This window comes from Echeneis naucrates, chromosome 17 (assembly GCF_900963305.1).
Source record: "Echeneis naucrates chromosome 17, fEcheNa1.1, whole genome shotgun sequence".
Classification (NCBI taxonomy): Eukaryota; Metazoa; Chordata; class Actinopteri; order Carangiformes; family Echeneidae; genus Echeneis; species Echeneis naucrates.
The window spans coordinates 21720533-21742101 of NC_042527.1; the positions used below are offsets into that span (position 1 = coordinate 21720533).

The following is a 21569-nucleotide window of genomic DNA, read 5'->3' on the forward strand; positions in this document are numbered from 1 at the left end:
GAATAGTGTCACAGCTTAAAGCTGGCACCAAAGTACCGTGAGCAGCGAGCTGTTGGTTTGAATGAAGAATGAAGACGGTTAGGTTCACTTTGTGCTTGTTTGGTTTTGTTCAGTGAAATTAAGCTGTTGTATGAACCGACTAACATGCTAAGCGTCGCATGTTGGGACACTTAGTGAGCACTCTCTAGTTCAGCCCAAAGCAGCTGCTGGAGCTGGACCTCCACACCTTCACCTGCTCATGGTGTCCATCTTTGGTCAAGAAATCTCCACTTCCTGTTCCACGTCGACTGCTCGACGTTTGATTTCCATCCGCGGCCTGACGTCAGCAGGCAGCTGTCTGCAACACCTCCGCCGCCGTGTCGCACTCCATGGATCCTCACATCCCACAAAGATGTGACGGTTTCTTTTATTATTCCTTTCTTTTTTCTTCTTCTTTTCCTCCGCCTGTCGCTCCTCAGCAGCACCATGGCAACGCAGCAGATGAATGTCGACAAAGAAAATCCTGACGGCAGGAAAATGGAGGAGGAGGAGGGAGTTGAACCTGCAGAGAACGGGGGGGGCTTCTGTTGGTCTATACACAAAGATTTACAGCAGCTCTGATGTATATTTAGCTCCAAGACAAAAGATTTAGAGACCACCAAATGACTTGTCACTAAGGCTCCTTCTCCATCGTCTCATCTCTGCCACACTTCATTCCCAAATGCAGCAAAGGATGCTGGGAGGGCAGGCCAGCTCTATTTATAGCCAGCAGAGTTCCAGGCGGTCCTGGAATATCAGGGAAATCACAGAATATCAGGGAAGAGGAGGGAAACTGGCACAACATTTCTGTGAGACAGACATGTCCAGATTGTAGAGCTTGGATTATAAATTGTGTTTGTCCAAATCATAGAAGAACCCAATTATAAAAGTCTGAGGACAAGAGAACCTGGATTGTACAGGAACCTGTCAACTGCTGCAGAAACAGTAATACCAACAATACTACTGCTACCAATAATAATTAATAACATTTATTATTATTATTGGGCACAGCTTCTGTAAAGTCAATACAGAAGTGTCATATATTACAGTAAATGTCGACTTGTCATTGTGTGCCGTTGGTGTTGCATAGTTTGTCGACCATGTAAAGTTTCAGCAGCTGTTTCCTCCCCTCTGACCTCCTGACTCTCGACCCCGTGGTGTGAATCAGGCCAACTCTTCTTCAGTCTTTTTGTTCAGAAGCAGCCTGTCCTGGGCCATGTCCTCTTTTCTCCATGGTTGTTGATGAAGTAAATAACATGAAACATGAGATGCATTTGATCGCGAAGCACGTGAAGAAACAATATTTGGAGGAGAAGGGGGAGCTGACATGTTCTGTATACTATCCTGATTGGGTGTTCCTGTCAGTCACACAATAGCCCCGCCCCCTAACCCCTCCCCTTTCCCTCTAAATGAACATCATGTTGTATTTCAGACTGAGACCAGAAACTCATCAGGGAGGAGGAGGGACATTTTCCCATAGACTTCAACACCATCTGACTTCTTTGATTACCAGTGTGGGCGCCCCCTGGTGGTCTGGACTGGTTTGGGATGAAGGATGTGACTCAGTCGAAGCGTCAGAGCTCACGAACAGAAGCTGCATGAATGAGTCCGATCTCACATCACTGCACTGTCCGTCACAGTGATAACTCAGCAGTTCCCCCTGCTGACTCATTTTTAGAAAGGAATCAAAGTCTGAAGACTGAAGTAGGACAGAGGTCAGCTGCCCCCCCCGGGGCTGAGAGGAAGGAGCTGCAGAGGGAAGAGATGAGACGCTCCGGTCTGCCTGTCGTCAGCCCTGCAGTCTGCTGTCTGCTCCCCGCCGCTCTCTGTCTTCTCCTCCGCCGCGGCTCCTAAACTAACCGGAGGAGGACGACCTCGTTGTGTCGCGGCTCCTCTGCAGCTTCCCTGTTTGTGTCTGTGAGGAAGAAGGGGGGGGGGGGGGGGCGCACAAGGTGGAGCGAAGCCCCCCTCCCATCGTCTGCTCTCCAGCCAGCACCACCTCTGCCACCCCGCAGCCTGCTGCAGGAGCGAGAGACGCCACCTCCACCTTCACCACAGCAGCAGCAGCAACAAGCAGCATGCTCAACTCTGTGTGGTACGCCAAGAAGATGGGCCGCCGCATCATGGGCACCCTGAGGAGGACCAAGAGGCTCCACAGGCGCCTGCTGGTAGGTAGCCCCCCACCCTCCCATTCATAAAATAAATCCTCCTACAGGGGGGAAGGGGGCGTGAAGGGAGGTGCTGTGAGTCATTTTCTACAGTGTGTACATGATCGTCCTCCTGCTGTGTTGTTGGAGTCCGCTCGATGTGACGCTGCTGGACGAGGCAGATGTGGAAAAGTTGCAACAGGAGATCTGCTGCTGCTGCGTCATGTGCTGGATCCAGATTCACGCAGACCCCCTCCCACATCTGGTCCGGTCTCCCTCATCCACAGTCTCATCCACCAGCAGATAATAAGTGTGCGTGTGTGTGTTGGGCTGATGATTGGAGCTGAATCTGTCAGAGCTCGCCGTCTGTGTCGTCCCATCACACGCACACACACAGCTGGTGAATGTTCCAGAGCTTTCAGCAGCTGTGGCTCTGCCTGCACCTGGCTTCAGAGTCCGGCTGAAACGTGGCGGCGTGTCGATGTGCAGATTTACCTGCATAAACAGCAGCATCGTGTTCTGGACAGATGTGAGGAAACCCTGCAGTAGCACATGCCTTCCCCGGCGTTGCCTAGCAACCTCCCGGCTCCTGACACGCAGCGCTGCCTCGCCGCCTCCCGTTCACTGACAACACAGGAACAGGAGCGCACTGATGGTTCGGTCAGCAGCTGCCTGGTTTCACATTATGAGCATCAGAGGCTCTGGAGCTGAGCTGAACTCCTGATCAGATAAAGATAGAAACGACCCAAACACACGACAGGAACTTTTCTGTGGTTTTCACATCACAGAGAACAGAAAAGATTCTCAAACCACAAAGAAAACACAGGCAGTAATGACCTGAGACCTTCAGTGTCTTCATACCGTCCTGAGATGGACCGGGCCGAGCCGGTCTGAGTTCTCTGCTGACCACCAGGGGGCGACTCCACAGGCTTTAATAGAAGTCAGGCTGTATTGAAGTCTATGGGAAAATGTCCCTCCTTTCTGGTCTCAGTCTGAAATACAACATGAAGTTAATTTTGAGTGAAACAGACCAGGAAGGAGGGGAGAGGTTGGGGTGGAGCTTATCTGTGACTGACAGATGGGACCACCCAATCAGGTTGGAGGACAGAGCAGGTCTGATCCACCAAATCTAGTTTCTATTGGTTTCAAACCCAACATGGCCAATCTGGCAGGTGATGTCATAGCTTGACAGGTATTTGACCAACAGAAACAGTTAAGAGATAATCAGATGGGCGGAGCTGTGACGAGCTCCTGTGGGCGGAGCTTCGGAGTAGTACTGATGGCTGAGCAGTGAGGAGGTCTCCGTCTGCACACTTGGCCACCGTGCCGTGCTCTGTTTGTGGTATTGATTTGTCGTAAATGCTGCGTTTGTGTTGCTGCCGTCATGAATCATGTGCACCCTCATTTAACGCTCCAGGTCGATTTTGACGGCGCTGCAGGACAATAAACTGCTTTTATGCCCACATGGCAATTTCAGACATCAGAGACAATGCACTCACAGGTTAATGTGGACACAGATCAATATGTTTTGACATCCTGTCTTTGAGGGGTCATTTTGTGATGCTGGGAATCTGCTTGTTTTCCCTCTGGAAAGGGAACAATCTGGGAATACTCCAACAGATCCTGAGTTTAATGGTTCCATTAAATCTGAAAAACAACAGACACTTTCAGAAAAGTATTGGTTTGTTGTTGGAACCTTTTGGAAATCTGAGAGAGGGGGCAGTGAGACACTGCCCTCTAGTGGTGGAAATCAATGGTACAGGAGAAAACACGATTTTTATTTCACCTGTGAAAGTTAAAATTAAATGCAGAGAATGTTTGGTTTTCTTTATTTCTTTGCCTTTTGAAGCTTCCTGATGAACTCCTTTCTGTCCTCACTGAGGAAATGACCTTTGACCTTTAACCATTTAGTTTTATTTTGAAAGAACGAATTCTGCTAATTTTTCACATGTAGCTTCTGTAACTGAGCATTCAGTCTGAACGTCCTGAGACGACTGTCAGGATTTTATCTTTAACTGTAAAGAACATACACATGAAGGTTGCAGCAGGACTGTCCCCCCCCCCCCCGACGCTAATATGCATGTCGCTTTGTCTGAATCCGGGGGTGACATTGATTATTCATGTACCCAGTGGAGTGCCCCCCCACAGCCCCTCCCTCCCCCACTCGTGCTGACATGTGCCTTGCTCACTGAAGCCGATTAATTGGCAGGGAAATGAGAGAGGGTGTTACAGAGGATGGGCAGCTGATGAGGGAGGGGTGGCCCAGGAGAGAAGGGGGGTGGAGAGAGGTGGTGCACCCTGAGTAACGGGTGAGTTTGGATCTGCTGCCGTCACTGAGGAGACAGAACGAGCCCGGATCAGAGAGACGACGCCATCATTTATTATTAAATCCCCAACTGGGAGTCTCCTCCAGGAAGATGACCACGCATTATCCCTGGCAGGAGTTCACCACTAAGGCCTTGAACGGCGCCGAGAAGAAGGCGCCGCCGGTTGACATCAGCTTGCAGGAATCCATCGCTCACCTGCACCCACTGCAGAGGCAGCACGCCATCGAGCTCCACCGTCAGCAGCAGCAGCAGCTACAGCAGCAGCCAGGTCGGCCACAAGTCCAGGCATCTCTGTCCACTTTCACCGCCTGCACCGTGCCGGTGTCCTGCCGGGCTCGGAGTCGATTCCTCAACCTGCGGGACAGCGTGAAGAAAAGCCCAACCAAGAGTACAGCCAAGGTCCAGATCGGCCACACAGCCAGCAGACCGGAGATACCCTGGGTGCCCTTCACCTTCAACAAGGTACCTCAGCAGGGGGCGCTTTCCAGAGCTCCGCTGTCAGCTCAGTGGACAGGCTGTAACGGGCTGTAATGGGTCCAGCTCCCTGGAGGTGGCCGGTCCACCTCTCCTCTGGTTCAAGTTCTGGTTTTGCTTCAAGACCGTGTTTGTGTGCCAGCTTGAAAAGTGAAGCGAACGGTCTGCACATGCTCAGCAGTGAGGTGGATTGTGTTTGTGTGTGTGTCTTCCTGATGGTTGGATTGTGTTACTACAGTGTGTCAGGTTATGGAAAATTAATACAGTCATGTGTGCTATTCTTCATCTTCATCATCTCTGTTTAAACTCAGCAGCTTCGTCTTCTTTCTGAATCTGCCTCCTTTGTTTTACTCCCTTCAGGAGATTTTTGAATTATTCCGTGGAGTCTTCACCAGACGAGTGTTCTGATGGTTTCATCCTCATGACTGATATTTGTTTGTATCTTTGTTGGTTAGAAGACTCAACACATCAGGATCATTCTCTCTCTCTCACACACACACACACACACACACACACACACACACCTAAAAGCATTTATCTGAGATTTTTGTCAAAACGTATTCATAATTTAAGTCAATATGTGTTTGATAAGTGTTTTGTTTTGTTCATTTGCATTTTTGGACCCTGAACAAAAAAATCAGAGGAGTTTTGAGAAGCTTGTGAAGAAGGACAAGATGCCGGAATAAAGATATAACTGAGTGAGTCCTGGGGGGCCACGTTCAGCTGTGAACCGCCAACCTGCCGATTATTCGCTGACTGAAGGATGAAGTTTATTAAATGCTGTCAGCATAGACCAGAGGTGATGTGTTGAAATCCCCAGCTGAGCCACTTTATGGAGAAATTATCATAAAAAGGAGAAGAAACTTTAACTTTAATTTTCAGACAACAGATGAAGTTCAAAGTGATTTCTAATGAAAGATGCAAATGGATGTTGAATCAGAGCAGCTGATGAATCTGCTGATTGATGACTGCCTTTAGTCTGAGCTGAGGTCCTTTCTGTGATGAACCGCCCCGCTGCTCTCTGGGAACATTTAAGTCCCATTATCAGCGGCCGTGTGAGCGCCGCTCCAGATGCAGGGCTCCGGATCGATGTGGTCGATGTGTACGGCTAATTTTAGCTGCTGTTTGTTTTCCATGCTGCTGCTGCTGCGCCGCAACAATTAAGCCTCTAACAAGCACAGGGCGCCACTTCCTGCCAGCAGCTTCACGAGGGCCCGCTCTTACATAAGAGGTCACACACTGCTGCGACGTGTGAACCAGGTCTAACGTGCTGTTGTTGTTGTGATGACGGTGATGGTGCACCAGGTGAGGACGGACTCGGATGAATTTGTGTGTGGTCCTCAGGGATATGACCCCCCCCAGGAAAAACTCCTGCTGTAGCACATTGTTGGGACGGTTGTTAGAGAACTTTGACCTCTGACCCTGTGCTGATGTCACGGCTGGCTGTTGGGGTTAATACTCTCTCCTCTGCCAAACTGAGGTGTCTGCTGCTTTTCAATAATCACTAAAGGACGTCGTCCCACTGCTGAGACGGAGGATTTAACACACAAACACACACACTCACACAGGTCAAACAGTAGGGCTTTAATCCTCTTAGAGCAGCAGATGGGCGGAGTTTGTCACATCAGGATCCAAGAAGTGTCAGGTAATCTGTCAATCACAGAATGCCTCTGTGTGATTGGCTGACCTCCCTGGCCCTCTGTGGCCTTCCTGTGTGTGTGTCAAGCTCCTCCCATCCAGCACCTGGACATGAAAACATACACACACACACACACCCTCCTCTTTACTGTTCATCTGTGCTGTGTTTGTCTAACCTTTGACCCTTCCTCATGCCATTGTTCAGCAGGCCGAGGCGGCCCCGCCTTCCTCTCCCATAATCCCTGTGATCCCCATCTCGCCTATCCCAGCTGAGACCGCCATCATCCCTGCGACATCACAGGTTTTTGTTTTGTTTTGTGTTTTATTTCCCTCCACCTGTCTTTCTGCTCCGCTTCCCTCTGTCTGCTCATCTTTCCTTTTGGTTTTGGTGGCTTGCCGTCCCGCCGCCGTCACCGCTGGGTTCAGCTTCCTGTCTGCTGTCCAGCTGTGGCTCCGATGAAGGGGCAGATTAGAGATGCACACAGTGGGAGAAATGCCACACTTCCCCCATTTGACTTTTAAAAGCCCATCTGGCTCCTCCCGGGCAGGAACTGAGCGAGCGAGTGAGTCAGGAACAGAACGAGTGAGCGAGGGAGGCAGAGATTGATTTTAGGGCCAGAAGAAGAAGGACTTTGATTTTAGTTGTTGTGTAGTCTGGTGTGTACGATGCTGCTGTGTGCGTAGCGCTCTGTCCTCACTAATCTCTGCTCAAACCCAGCTGCTTCCTGTCCTCAGTTGGTCGGAGCATCATGAGGAGAGTAAGTGTGATGACGCCTCGGGGTCGCTGTGTTTTTGGGGGGTGGAGCTCCATGGGAGGTCGTTCAGGTTGTGTGCTTAGATGCTGTTGGCTGTTGGCTGCTGGCTGCTGGATGGGGGGTGGAGGGTGGTGTTTTTAGACCGAAGATGTTTTCTCTGATGCCGTGATGTGACTTCTCTCCTCAGGCCAATCCCCCACCTGTGGTGGTCAACGCAGACAGCCTGGACACGCCTCCATATGTGAGTTCACCTGCACAGATGCACACCTTTATATGGCTTTTATTTTGAAGGCTGATAATCAGCATTCAGTCAGTGAACATTATTCTGAAATAATTTAATACTTTAATCCAAAATTCAGCTGCTGGAATAACTCATTGATTTAGCTGTGAAAGTGTGATGTCATCAACACACAACTGCGTCATTCCAGAGCTGAGTATTAGAGCTGGCAGCTGATTGGTTGTGTCTGTGTGTGTGTGCAGGTGAACGGGACGGAGGCTGATTACGAATACGAGGAGATCACTCTGGAGCGGGTAAGATGACGAGTGGCATCCTGTTGGTTTCTCTGATCAGGGCCGTAACTCAAATACGCCTGAGCGAACCTCGGCCCATAATCCTCAGCTTCTGACCTTTAATGCCCCCTAAACTCTGAGGACCGGACCAGATGGTTCTGGTCTCTGAATCATGAGTCTGGTTTTAACCCACCAGTGAGCCACGGCACCAATAAAGCATGTACTGGATGAATGCTCTGCTGGAAGTAGTCCCGAATAAATGCTTTGTCCCGGAGCTCACAAAGGACGGGAAGGTGAGTTGGTGGATCGAAGCAGCTGAGAATGAAAAAGAAGAGAGCTGGTACAATAACCCAGTTTCAGCGAGTCTGATCACTTTCCTCACAGAAAACCACAACTGTGTCCAAAAACGCACAAAACACATTTCTTTCTATAAGAATTAAAAATGATTGAAGGATGAAATGATTACATTTTAGAGACACACCTATAGGCCGAAACAACTGCGTGTCCTTTGACCCTCACAGTTCCTAAACTGTCCAGACTAACAGATCGTCTTCCTGGTCAGGGAAACTCGGGGCTCGGCTTCAGCATCGCAGGCGGCACGGACAACCCTCACATCGGCGAAGACCCCAGCATCTTCATCACCAAAGTCATACCTGGAGGAGCCGCCGCCCAGGACGGACGGCTCAGGTGGGTCAACGCACGCGGACACACAACATCAGTCTGAAAACACAAGGCCTGAAGATAACAGAAAAACGCACACAGCAGTACTTTAAACTGAGACACCAGATAAAGTTGGTGTCTCATTACCCAGAACCCCCTGCAGTGTCCTGCTGCCTTTCACTGCTTCATTCATTAAACATCAGGCAGAGTCCGACACACCTGATCCAGGTGATGATGATGATGGTGAAGGACGAAGAGCTGCGGGTGCTCTCATGTTTCTGTAGAATTAAAAACCAACACTGTAAACACGACAGAGGTTCTGTGTGTGTGTGTGTGTGTGTGTGTGTGTGTGTGTTTCAGGGTTAATGATGTCATCCTGAGAGTTAACGAGGTGGACGTTCGGGATGTGACCCACAGCCGGGCAGTGGAGGCGCTGAAGGAGGCGGGCTCTCTGGTCCGGCTCTACGTCCGCAGGAGGAAACCCGTCTCTGAGAAAGTGATGGAGATCAAACTGGTGAAAGGACCCAAAGGTGACTCTAATGGGGGGGGCTTTCCACAGCTGACTTCCCCAGACAGGTCAAAGGTCACACAGGTGACTCTGGTTCTGCTGTGTTGCAGGTCTTGGCTTCAGTATAGCAGGCGGCGTGGGGAACCAGCACATCCCGGGAGACAACAGCATCTACGTCACCAAGATCATCGAGGGCGGGGCCGCGCATAAAGACGGGAGGCTACAGATCGGAGACAAACTGCTGGCTGTGAGCAACCCCACCAAAATAAAACAGGAAGTAGATAGAAGAACGGCAGAGAGACGCAACACAGTCAACCTCACCAAAATAAAGATTCCCAGACAGACACGCATGAATGTAGCAGTTTCCAGCTTTTTAGCAGCATAACAGACGAAACGTTCACAATGCATTCTGGGATACCACTGTGTGGCGACAGACTGAACCTGATTGGTCCCCTGCTGACAGGTTGTCCTCCGTCCGTCCTCAGGTGAACAGCGCCTGCCTGGAGGAGGTGAGCCACGAACACGCCGTCACTGCCTTGAAAAACACTCCTGACGTGGTCTACCTGAAAGTGGCTAAACCTCACAGTGTCTTCATGAACGACAGCTTCGCCCCGCCTGACCTCACCAACTGTGAGTGCCGCCCCCACCACAGCAGCATGGAGTGTGCTCTAAAAAATAAACGCACACATGCTGATTGGTTATTCGCTTTTACTGTAAAATCAATTATTTATCACGCAGATTCAGATTAAAGTGACTCATTTAAGAACAAATATCAAATATCAGAGAGCTGTTTTGTCCGGAGCTTCAGGTCACAAACCTTCTGTAACGTATCGGCTAAAAAGTGTGTTATCAAACCCCTCCCCCTTCGCACTGCCCCCACAGCGGGCCTTTAAAGGTGTTTGTGTTTGTGTTTCAGCGTACTCCCAGCACATAGAGAACCATATCAGCACCCCCAACTTCCTCAGTCAGACCCTGCCCCCGCCCGCGTCCTCGGGACGCTACTCCCCGACCCCGAAGAGCATGCTGGGAGATGATGATGTCACCCGGTGAGGCAGCGTCACACTGACACTGTTTAATGGTGCCTGGTGATCAAACACAAAATCAGCTGATTGTTGTTATTGTTATTGTGACGTCTCATTCTGATGTTTGTGAACCTGACTGATCCTGATTCACCCGAATCAGGTGAGAAGGTCAAAGGTCAATCTGTCCCGGTTTGGCAGCTGTAATCCTCAGTGTAAGGTCACATGACTTCAGGGTGATTGACAGCTGCTGCCTGGTCCCACAGGGAGCCCAGGAAGGTGGTGCTGCACCGGGGGGCAACGGGTCTGGGCTTCAACATCGTGGGGGGGGAGGACGGAGAGGGAATCTTCATCTCCTTCATCCTCGCCGGAGGACCAGCTGACCTCTGTGGAGAGCTGAGGAAAGGAGACAGACTGGTGTCGGTGAGAGCACGCACAACACACCCAACACACAACATACACACACTCTGTCTCGGTCTCTGACTCTGTTGTGTGTCTGTTTGCAGGTGAATGGCGTTGATCTCCGAAACGCCACCCACGAACAGGCCGCCGCCGCCCTGAAGAACGCCGGTCAGACGGTGACCATCATGGCCCACTACAGACCAGAAGGTGAGACGGCGGACTGACTCAGCTCACATCCAGACGAGAAGAGTCAGTCACCATGGTAACAGACTCATTTAGGTTTCTACCTGTCTCCTCCACACAAAGACAGCTGTTGGACATGGATTGTCCGTTCATTCCCAATCTGATTGATGTCGAAGGCCAACTTAGTTCAAATGCTTTACGTGGAGAGAGATGAGATGTCCTGGTGTTCCCAGAGGAGCGTCTGTCATTTATCTCAGTAGCATTCTCCGGCCACACATCACCGACCTCACACACCGTGGACGTGTAATCACATCACAGCACATTTTTTTTTTATTCCTTTTTTTTTTTTTTTTTTTGCAAATGGTAGTTTTCTTTACAACATCAGTGATGCAGAGCACTTTGGAAAGACAACAGTGTGTCGAGCTGTGAGAAAAGGAACTTTTACACTGAAACGGCTGTTCCCAGCGATGGGAATGTTCCGGGACACAAACCTGAAAGAAACATCAAAGAGGAAGTCAACAGGATTTAGAAATGATATATTCTATTATTTTAAATGATTTACATTCTGCTGCTCTCCCTGTGGCAGCAGACAGCGTTTCTTCTTCATCATCTTCCTCCTGTGATGTTTCAGAATACTTACAGCTGCCGGGTGTTCAATAGTTTCAGTCGGAGGCTGAACGAGGCAGATGACACCATCCACAACTGTTGGGGGGGCGGAGATGTATATACAAGAAGTGTTATATATATAAGTTTTATTTTTTAAAGACACCAGTTCATACTTACATCTGATGTAGGCACTCGGGTCCTGGGGGGTGACCCGGGGTGACCTCAGCTCCTCCACCAGTTTTTTTGGGCCTCTGCCTTCTTTCTGTTGTTGTGCAGAACTTAAATGTTAATCTCTTTTTTTAAATAAGTAGATTTTAGTGGGGTATTAAATGAGATGATGTTAAACAACGTTTTGTTTGGGGTTTAAATTACTACTTGAATATTTACTTTGTTAAATAGCTTAAGTCAATTAAAAAAAATTTTAAATCAAAGTGAGGTACAATCATATGCCTGACCTTTTTGAATGGTGTTTTTATATTTCACTTCTCTCCTGGTGGACTGCACCTAAATGAAAATCTGATTTTATTCCCATTTATATTTATAATTGTAAGCTAGTTAGTAGTAATTTCTTCTCCTGCTGCAGCGGTGTTACATTTACAGTGAAACATGTTCATCCTCTCCTTCGGCCTGAATTCAGACCTCCACCTCCATCAGGGTGAAGTAACTGGATCTTTTTTTATCGGTTGTCATGGTGACTCGTGGTATCGGGGCTCCATTGATGATGGCTTTTTATAGAAGTTGTGCAACTCAAAGTGAACCAACTCAGACCAGCTGTTCTGGACCCTTGAACCTCCTACCTGGAATGCCCCCCAAAAACCGAAACAACGTTGTTCGTTTGGACTCTCAGTGTTGGTGTGTTGTAATGATGTCTGGTCTTCTCTGGCTCAGAGTACAGCCGGTTTGAGGCGAAGATCCACGACCTGAGGGAGCAGATGATGAACAGCAGCATCAGCTCTGGATCTGGATCTCTGAGGACCAGCCAGAAGAGGTCCTTGTACGTCAGGTGAGCTGACCTGGAGATCAGCTGACCTCCACCTGTGGGGGAAAAACATTTTTCACATCTGACCTGGTGTGTGCTAACCAAAGCAGTTCTAAATATATTTACTACAACGAGACCAAATGGAAATTAACATATTTAATTCACTATTTTAAATTCACACAGCAAAATTAAATATTTTTCAATGAGACATAAACAATACAAACATGATCCATTATTTTAATTTATTTATATTTTATTAACATTTTTATTATTGTTAAAAATCAATAAATGATCAACCAAAAAACAAGAAGAAACACAGTTTTGTTTCACTTCATGAAACAAAACTGTGTTTAGATATTTCAAAACGTACTGACCTAATAAATGAAATGTGTTGTTCTTGTGTGTGTCTGTGTGTGCAGAGCTCTGTTTGACTACGATAAGACCAGGGACTCCGGTCTGCCCAGTCAGGGACTGAACTTTAAGTTCGGAGACATCCTCCATGTGGTGAACGCCTCCGACGACGAGTGGTGGCAGGCCAGACAGCTGACGGCTCAGGGGGAGGTGGAGGAGGTGGGGGTCATCCCCAGCAAGAGACGGTCAGTAACACACAGCTGAAACCTTCCTTCACTCCACCAGTCTTAAAAGAAGTCAGACTGTGTTGAAGTCTATGGGAAAATATCCATCCTCCTCCCTGATGAGTTTCTGGTCTCAGTTCATTTAGAGGGAATGGGGAGGGGTCAGGGGGCGGGGCTACTGTGTGACTGACAGACTGGACCACCCAATCAGGACAGAGAACAGCAGATCAGCTCCATCTTCTCCTCCAAATATTGTTTCTGCTGGTTTCAAATCCAACATGGCTGATGAGCAAATGACAAACTGATGGGTGATGTCAGTATAGAATCAAGATGGCCGACAGACACAGCTCAGTGGTTTTAGTGTTTGTATGAATGTTACCTCTACCTGACCTTTGACCTTCTGTCCCATTTGACCTCAGGGTAGAGAAGAAGGAGCGAGCGAGACTAAAGACGGTGAAGTTTAACGCCAAGTCTCGGGACCGGGGGGTGAGTGTTTGGTCTGAGCTGTGATGTCAGCAGTGATGTCATTGAGCTTGAAAGCTGATGTAGTTTTTGCATGACTGTAGCGTGAGGTGAGACTTCCTGTTACCAACGAGCCGCAGCCACCTGACCTCCACCTACTAATGCGTTTGACTAATGTTACGGCAGCTGGCGTGTTAACAGCATGATGTCGAGGCGTCTTTCTTCTTCTCCTCTTCAACGTCTCAGCAGCCAAAATGCAGCGCCGCCCCCTCCCACCGCCTTCCTCCCAGCACTTTTAAAAGTGTGCCGCTTTAACACGTCAAGCCAGAACGCCTTGCTCAGCACCGCCCACCGACCCGCCCTCTAACATGCCCCAGTTTGACACCGGTGGGGGCGGAGAAAATGACAAAAGAGCAACATGCATGACCCCCTTGGCCCCTCCCCCTCTGACAGAGGAACGCTTGACATTGATGTCTGACTGTCTGCTGCTCACACCATCCTTCCTCCCCCTCCTCACCCCTCATCCCCCCTCCTCCTTCAGCATGTGATCTAACTATGACATCACTTCCTGCAAAGGAGTCTCCGACTTAAAGCTGCACTGATCCGTCCAATCAGCACTCACCGTCCTCAGACGGACGCCCAGCGAGGGAGGAAATGGCCGCCGTGACAGCTGCTCTTTTAGAACCTGGTTTAGGTTCCTGTGGAGGGAAAAGCGAGAACTGCACTGAGGTCACTCCGAACACACTGATCAGTGCAGCTTTAAGGCTGAGATATCCCACAATCCTCTCTGTCTGTGTGACATTTGAACCAGATGACGACTAAAAACAGTCATAAATAACAATAATAACAATAACGGAAAATAACAAAACGAATATAAACATGCTACAGCTTCAATTCACATCTGCCAAAAACCCAAAATACATCAAACCAATCAGATGGGAACAATTTTAGATTTGACCTTTATGCCAAAGTCTGTTGTCATAATTATTCAAAAATAATTTACCTGTTTTACTTACGACAAACTGAAGAACGTCATCAGTGATGAATATTTTGATTATTTCTGGTTTTAAAGTAAAATCTTCACATTCCAGATCAAAGTGTCACCTGGTTCAGGGCTCATGCGTCGCAGGTTTGATTCCCACGACAGAGACGGTGTCTCCTGCATGTCCACTCACCCTGCTGCCTTCACTGTCACTCTGTAAAAGTCAGCGTCTCCAGCAGCAGCAGGGCGCGTAGGGCCAGTTTGTGTGTCCAGATGTTTGAGCCGCCGTCTGATTCTGTGGTCCAGACTGAAGGTCCGGTTGGTTCCATCTCCAGAGGAAACTTCTACAAAGTCCAAAAACCATAACTTCCTGTTTTCCTCTTTCATGTTGAGCTGTTTCATTTTGAATCCGGCCGCCGACACCGAACCGTCCACAGACTCAGACCGAAGCTTCTCATTCCGACTCCCCCCTCTCCCCCATCTCCCCCCTCTTTTTTTATTCCATCACCCTCCTCATCCTCCTCTTCCTCCTCAGCAGTCTCTCAATGACAAGCGTAAAAAGAACCTCTTTTCCCGAAAGTTTCCATTCTACAAGAGCAAAGAGGCGAGTGAGCAGGAGACCAGCGATGTCGACCGTAAGTACCAGCGCGAACGGGGGGGGTGGGGTGGGGTGGGCGGAGTCTCTGTTGGCGACAGGAAGAGAGGTCAGTTGGTGGCGGCTTGCTGTAAACACCCCAGTTGTCACGGCAACAGGGCCCAGCTACAACAAAGTCCTGAGCCGATGAAAAGGCTCCCTGAAGTACTCAAACATGGCATCACCCCCCCATCTTCAGGACGAAGGCCGCCCTGTCGCCGTGCCGACCGGCGGCGTTCCCTCTGCTCTCTCTGTCTGTCGCTGTTACTCAGTAACTTTGTGTCTCTGGTTGTTTCCTCCTCGTTGTTCGGCTCCGCTGACCTCAGGACCTCAGCGACGACATGCTATCCAAAGGCCACAGTAAGTGTGTCCCCTCACACCCAGCCCACCGACTCTGTTGGAGCAGATTCATTTGTGACTCAACTTTAAATTGTTATTAAATGTGTAAATAAATGTGGTTTTAGTATAATAACTCTAAAATTAGAAGATGATGTCATATTTTTAGGCTGAAGAATCAGCAAAGATTTATTCTGCTGACTTAAAAGTTATTGAGCAAACTCTTATTTTGAAAGATGAGCTGAATCAATGAAAACAAATCAAGGCTTCAGTCCAAACAAGTTCAAAATCATCACTCTGGAGGTAAAATCAGGTGGAAGACACGCCCCCTCCTTCATCGTCCTGATTGGAGGATCCAGACCACACCTCCGTCCCTTCACCCTGTCACAGTCACACATTCATCAGAACTGGATCCACCTTCACACCTGATTCTGTGATCACGTCATGACGTCAGCTCAGTCTGACATCATCTGAAGTTTGACTCTTCAGGTTCCTTAGCTAAGGGACAATTTAAGGAAAGGAAAAACCTCAAATGAGACTTCAGGAGTTTTGGTCTCTGACGTTTAAATCAGCGAATTCAGGCTAACGAAGGTTTTATTTCCCAGAAGTCTCTGTGATTCTGTTTTCAGTCACAGAAGACGAAATTATTCTTTTTACTGAAAGAGTTGATGGCTGTTAGAAATTCGTCAGGTCCTGGTCCGGTCCTGATTCTGGTCCTGGTGGGAGAACTGAAAGGTTTTGGAGTTTTGCTGAATATTTGTGTCGACCAATCTGTCGCCGGTGAACTTGAACGCCTCCAGGTGTTTGACCTCAGCTCTGGGCAAAGCATCATGGGAGGTGGAGTCCCGGCTGACCCGGTTTGTCTTGTGCTTTGATTCCAGAACACGTGACTTCTAACGCCAGTGATAGCGAGAGTAGCTACCGTAAGTCACACTGCGCCGTCTCCGCCCCCTGCCCCGCCCCCCAGAAGCATTAGTGACCAGTATGGCCAGCTATCTGCTAACTGCTAACATTGACCCGCCCAGGCTGCTGATTGGCTAATAACAGCATGATGTCACACAGGCAGTTTACCCCCCCGCTAATGCTCCTGAACACAGGAACGGCCCCGACTGCTGCATGGTGTGTGTGTGTGTGTGTGTGTGTGTGAGAGATCAGATACAGCTGCAGACATGTTGGTTTGTTTGTTTGTTTGTTTGAGCTCATCATCATCTTCATCCTGACGTCAGACGTTCAGGTTCCTCCTGTGGATCCAGTTCAGTTCTGTTCAGTCCTGTTCAGTCAGGTTTTATTAAACCACCCAGATCCATCTTCACCTCCTCCTCCTCCTCCTCGTTGTGTGCGTCCTGTTGATGCTGACGTTGTTGTGTTGTTGTGTTTCAGGTGGACAGGAGGAGTATGTTTTGTCGTATGAGCCCGTCATTCAGCAGGAAGGTAAATAAAAAAACATCTGGCTAAGAAAATACAAATGAATGAGCTTCTGGAACCGACCACGGCGAGGGGGCGTGGCCTGTAAAGTTCACAGAACCTTTCATGTTTTGAACTTCCTGTTACGGCGTCATGTGATCCTTCTGTTCATAAGTCCAGGTCCTGCTCTGGACCGGGTCTCTGTTAACCAGTCTGATCCTCCTGACAGTGAGCTACACGCGGCCCGTCATCATCCTCGGGCCCATGAAGGACCGGATCAACGACGACCTGATCTCAGAGTTCCCTGACAAATTTGGATCCTGCGTTCCCCGTAAGTGGACTCCCATCAGCCCGGCGTTCGGTCCCGGATCCCGGATCAGGACTAACCGCTGTCCCCTCGTCTCCCCCCACAGACACGACCCGGCCGAAGAGAGACTACGAGGTGGACGGCAGAGACTATCACTTCGTGGTGTCCAGAGAGCAGATGGAGAAGGACATCCAGGACCACAAGTTCATCGAGGCGGGGCAGTACAACAACCACCTGTACGGGACCAGCGTGCAGTCGGTCCGCGAGGTCGCCGAGAAGGTACCGACGGGAGGGCGGGGTAAGGGGCGTCACACCAGCTGACTAATGATTGACAGCTGTTTCCTCCTCAGGGGAAGCACTGCATCCTGGACGTGTCGGGAAACGCCATCAAGAGGCTGCAGCTCGCTCAGCTCCACCCCATCGCCATCTTCATCAAACCCAAGTCTGTGGAGAACATCATGTGAGTCCAACGCTCCGCCCCCTCTCCTCTCTGAGACGCCGCTCCCTCTGCTCTCTGATTGGTCCTTTTCTCTTCCTGCAGGGAGATGAACAAGCGTCTGACGGAGGAGCAGGGCCGGAAAACCTTCGACAGAGCCACCAAACTGGAGCAGGAGTTCACCGAGCACTTCACAGGTCAGACGCCTCCTCAGCTACAGGAGCCCGGAGGGGACAAAAGGACACTGTTGTCCTCTGTCCTGACGGTGTTTGTGTTGTTTTTGTTGTTGCAGCCATCGTGCAGGGCGACACTCTGGAGGAAATCTACGAGCAGGTGAAGCAGATCATCGAGGAGCAGTCGGGTCCGTTCATCTGGGTCCAGTCCAAGGAGAAGTTATGAAGCCCCTCCTCCTCCTTAGATCCAGTTTGTTTTATTTTGAAAGGAAAGCGCCCCCCAGAGTCTGTTTATTGAGTTTGTTGCTGAATCGGACGCCGTCGTCGGTTTCCTGACCAGCAGAGTAAAGCACACAGGAAGTCTGATGACATCACACTCCACACGGTACAGCTCCTTAATGTTTAAGGGAGGAAACGGCGAGTAGGACAGAAGAAGCAGACTTTATCTTTTGGTTTTTCTTAGTGGGTTTTATTTTGTTTGTTTTTTTGGTCTTGTAAGGCGACGGATGGCGTTTCAGTCTCAGGCAGCATCTGTCGGTCAGCAAAACTTTGCACGTTTGAGCTTTAACAGCATGTCAGTTAATCCCCTGTTTATTTCCCATCAGCCCTTTCACCTCGGCGTCTCCTCCGTTCTGCTAATTTCAGCGTTCTTACTTACTTTTTCTTTTTCCACCTCCGCCGACTCAACTTTGGTTTCATTTTTGGCTCCACCTGCTGCTGAACGTTGGTCTGGACGCCCCGGGGGGGTCCTTGCTCGGGGGGGTTAATGGTTTTACATTTCAGCTTCACATTCAGGCCAAAGTATCAAAATGATTTCTTTAAAAACCGTCTAATTAAACGATTATTTGTCCAGTTAGTGAATCATAGTTAATATTATTACTAAGTATGAAACAAAATGACCAGATGTTTATTTAACAATCAATAAAACTGTCAGCCAGAAAAATCTAAATGACATGAAAATGATTTTAGAAATGTATAATTAATGTTTTTATAAAATGAAACAACTTCAGGACACAAATAAACTTAAAAACTAAAAATTACAAGAAAATAATTTGATATTTACGTAAAAACACAGACAAATTTTTGAATTATCACATGAAACCAAACAGCCTGTCTGATAATTGATAATCTGATAATCCTTTAATGAGAGAATTGAAAATGAACAAAAACCCTCAAAACAGCTAAATACATTTTTCTACTTTATTTTGTGGTTCATTTCATTTCAAGCAGTTCCTTCCACAACGTGAGCTCGAGCCCCCCTGAGTGCCCGTCGGCGTCCGTCAGCGTCTTACCGATGATGTCATCCTGTTGATTTGTGAGGTCACCTGGAGACGAGCGTCCCCTCCAGGCGATTGTTGTACAATGAGATTTTGATGGATATTTAACCCCTGGGTAAACTGCCTATTTTGTTATAATAAAATTCTATATTGAACTTTACTTAAGCACTACTACTATGGGATTTATTTTCTTTGCATTGTTAATCATATATGAATAGAAAAGTAAAAAGATATTTGAATATGAATATATATTTTTTCTTTTTCTTTGATCACCACCTCCTGTCTTTTAATTTTCTTTTTTAAGCATAATAAAAACTTAACAAGAAAACAGAATGGTGCGTCGTCTTCTGTTTTTAGACAAAAGAAAGAAGCTCTGCAGACAAACATAAAAAGTTTTCAGGTCAAACTGGATCTTCAATGTGTGGCTGTAACATTTGTCACAACCTGCAAAGGAAGTCAGATTGTATTGAAGTCTATGGGAAATCGACTGGTCTGTCTGGACTTCTTCCTTTTGAACAACTCCTCTGCACAAAACACAAAACCAGAATCAGCCAAATGACCATCAGCGATCGTCCCCCCGTGTCCCTCCCCCTTCTGAAAGAATCCGTCCTTAAATCGTCCCCCACTTGATGCTCCAACACCTCCTTACCAAAAGATCCAGAACAGCATGACAAGGAGAGAACGAGCAAACGTTTTAGAAACAATTAACTCCAAATGTCTCCATGTCTGCTCTGGGAAGGCTGTAACTGAAAAAACTGTAAGTACAGACAGAAAAGGACAAATCAACTAACTACAGAAGAATATAGAATAAGTCCAAACAAGTCATCATGGACGACAACAAAATGCTAAATTACAACTAAAAAATATTTTAAAAACTGAGTTTATACCAAATCAACCCAGATTAACCCAAATAAAGCAAATCAGCTTCAACACAACACCAAAAAATCTGTCAGCAGCAATTCAGGATTTAAACAGTAAACAAACAATCAGCTCAGAAAACCAATCACATCTTCTAAAGCTTTCACCAGAAACTTTAATCAACAAACAGCCCAAATCAGAAAGCATTCAGACCGTAAACTAACCCGAACAGACCGGAGAACAAACCGACCTCCAGTCAACTATTACCTGCTTTAGACGGCACGTCAGCAGGCTCCCGGTCCGGACGGCTTCCTGCTGCACTTACGGAACATTCCTGATCAGTTGGCGCCTCGATTCTTCGGGACAGTGACAGAAATAAAGACAACAATTATACAAGAGCACAAATGAATTCACTCTGAAACCAGATAAACGTCCATCACTCACTTTGTCCTGCTTCCTTCTCTGGTCCGTCTGTTCTCCTTCTGGATGACGGTGGTGACAAATTTAACAGATCTTTGTGTTGAAATCTTTTTCAATAAAAAAGTGATTTATTTTCAAATATTTAAATAACTCTCCAGTTATTCAGATTTTCAAGCAGCTTTTATTCTCAACGTGGGACAGCAGACAGGTGTGACCTTTGACCCCTGATCCGACAGGAGTCTGTTCAGTAGATCAGCATGGAGGAATAAATTAAAACCCAAAACTCGTCAGATAAAAAAAACATAAAAGGCTTCGACCCAGAAAAACAACGAACTCGACAGAAACTAAATAAAGACCATAAAAAAGTCAAATAGAAAACTCGAGTGCGTTTTAGTTTTTTGGTTTGTTTCTTCCTCACTGTGCTTCTGTGACACACACACACACACACACACACACACACACACACTCTCTCTCACACACACACACACACACACTCTCTGTACACTGAACAGATCAAACCTTCAGTATTTACACTCATATTTATAGATTTTGAATCCTCTGTCTCTCTCTGATCGTCCACAAAGGCTGGTGGGCGGAGTCAGAGGTGTTGAAGCCCCACCCCTTCCTGGAGTGTGAACCAATCAGCAGCTGCTGTTCTTGAACTCTCCGTTCTCAGTGATGGACAGTTTGGTGGGGTTGGGTGGTGACAGGCCGTTGCAGAGGTTAGGGGCGGTGTAACGCTCCTTCACCTGCGTCAGCGCCGCCATCAGCCGCGAGTTCGCCGCGTCCAGGGAGCCAATCCGCTTCTCCTGTTGGGACAAAGACCAGAGGGGCGGGACAGGAAGTCAGCCTAACGTCTGGACAGAAAAAAAACAATAGGCAGTCTGGTCGGGTTAAAACCACGTCAGGCTACGCTCGTCCTCAAACAGTCAAAGCCCTTAAAAATGAAAAGATAAATCCATTAACCTGAAATGATTTAAGTTAAGGGATTTTCTAATTCTCATAAACTCATGTTTCAATTAAAGAAAAAAATATTTTGTAAAGAGACCTTCAGAATTTAAGGTATCTTTTTCTTTTTTCTTTTTTTTCATCGAGGGAAAACCTCCTATTTCATTCGGACTTAAGGGAATTTTTCCCCTTAAAAACTCCATTTGATGGATCTCCAACCCGAAGGCTCGAAGACGTTCCAGAGTTGGGGAGACTGGAACAGATTCCAGCCCAGGTGAGGACCTGGTCCCACACGGTCTCATTCAAGTGGTTTTGACCCGAAACTGAGACAGAAAAACGTCCACAGGAAGTTCGAGGCAGCAGCCGCCAAAATAAAACAGGCCACAAAGCTAAAAAACAAGAAACTCAAAGAGATGAAGTGAAAGTGAAGCTTCGAACTGACGGCCGAACTGAACTGAGGGAACCTGAACGCCACATGGACTCTGTCACCTCATTTTATTTTGAAAGAGAGGAAGCTCTGGTGGTTCAGGT

At 47.9% G+C, this 21569-nt stretch overlaps 2 protein-coding genes across 25 annotated transcripts in view; one reads left to right on the plus strand and one right to left on the minus strand.

The window, feature by feature from the left end:
* dlg1b (discs large MAGUK scaffold protein 1b) overlaps nucleotides 1-19113 on the plus strand; it is a 44302-nt gene extending 25189 nt beyond the window's left edge. For 2 of the 17 annotated variants that reach the window (XM_029524324.1, XM_029524338.1), the window contains 20 exons: nucleotides 6810-6905; nucleotides 7547-7600; nucleotides 7840-7890; nucleotides 8432-8556; nucleotides 8890-9059; nucleotides 9148-9284; nucleotides 9523-9667; nucleotides 9954-10083; nucleotides 10323-10479; nucleotides 10563-10665; nucleotides 12136-12250; nucleotides 12646-12822; nucleotides 13221-13287; nucleotides 15206-15239; nucleotides 16596-16646; nucleotides 16849-16950; nucleotides 17033-17205; nucleotides 17277-17386; nucleotides 17468-17559; nucleotides 17655-19112. In XM_029524324.1, coding sequence (XP_029380184.1) covers nucleotides 6810-6905; nucleotides 7547-7600; nucleotides 7840-7890; nucleotides 8432-8556; nucleotides 8890-9059; nucleotides 9148-9284; nucleotides 9523-9667; nucleotides 9954-10083; nucleotides 10323-10479; nucleotides 10563-10665; nucleotides 12136-12250; nucleotides 12646-12822; nucleotides 13221-13287; nucleotides 15206-15239; nucleotides 16596-16646; nucleotides 16849-16950; nucleotides 17033-17205; nucleotides 17277-17386; nucleotides 17468-17559; nucleotides 17655-17761 — 2196 coding nt within the window. In that variant the 3' untranslated portion in view covers nucleotides 17762-19112. Of the gene's footprint in view, nucleotides 1-6809; nucleotides 6906-7546; nucleotides 7601-7839; nucleotides 7891-8431; nucleotides 8557-8889; nucleotides 9060-9147; nucleotides 9285-9522; nucleotides 9668-9953; nucleotides 10084-10322; nucleotides 10480-10562; nucleotides 10666-12135; nucleotides 12251-12645; nucleotides 12823-13220; nucleotides 13288-14780; nucleotides 14881-15205; nucleotides 15240-16096; nucleotides 16143-16182; nucleotides 16203-16583; nucleotides 16647-16848; nucleotides 16951-17032; nucleotides 17206-17276; nucleotides 17387-17467; nucleotides 17560-17654 lie in introns of all 17 variants that reach the window. The other 15 variants (XM_029524321.1, XM_029524322.1, XM_029524323.1 and 12 more) reach the window with 15 other exon arrangements.
* Nucleotides 19114-19430: 317 nt separating this feature from the next.
* The window catches only part of rasal2 (RAS protein activator like 2), a 34938-nt gene continuing 32799 nt past the window's right edge, over nucleotides 19431-21569 (minus strand). For 3 of the 8 annotated variants that reach the window (XM_029524319.1, XM_029524320.1, XM_029524318.1), the window contains exon 16: nucleotides 19436-20899. In XM_029524319.1, coding sequence (XP_029380179.1) covers nucleotides 20732-20899 — 168 coding nt within the window. In that variant the 3' untranslated portion in view covers nucleotides 19436-20731. Of the gene's footprint in view, nucleotides 20900-21569 lie in introns of all 8 variants that reach the window. The other 5 variants (XM_029524315.1, XM_029524314.1, XM_029524316.1 and 2 more) reach the window with 4 other exon arrangements.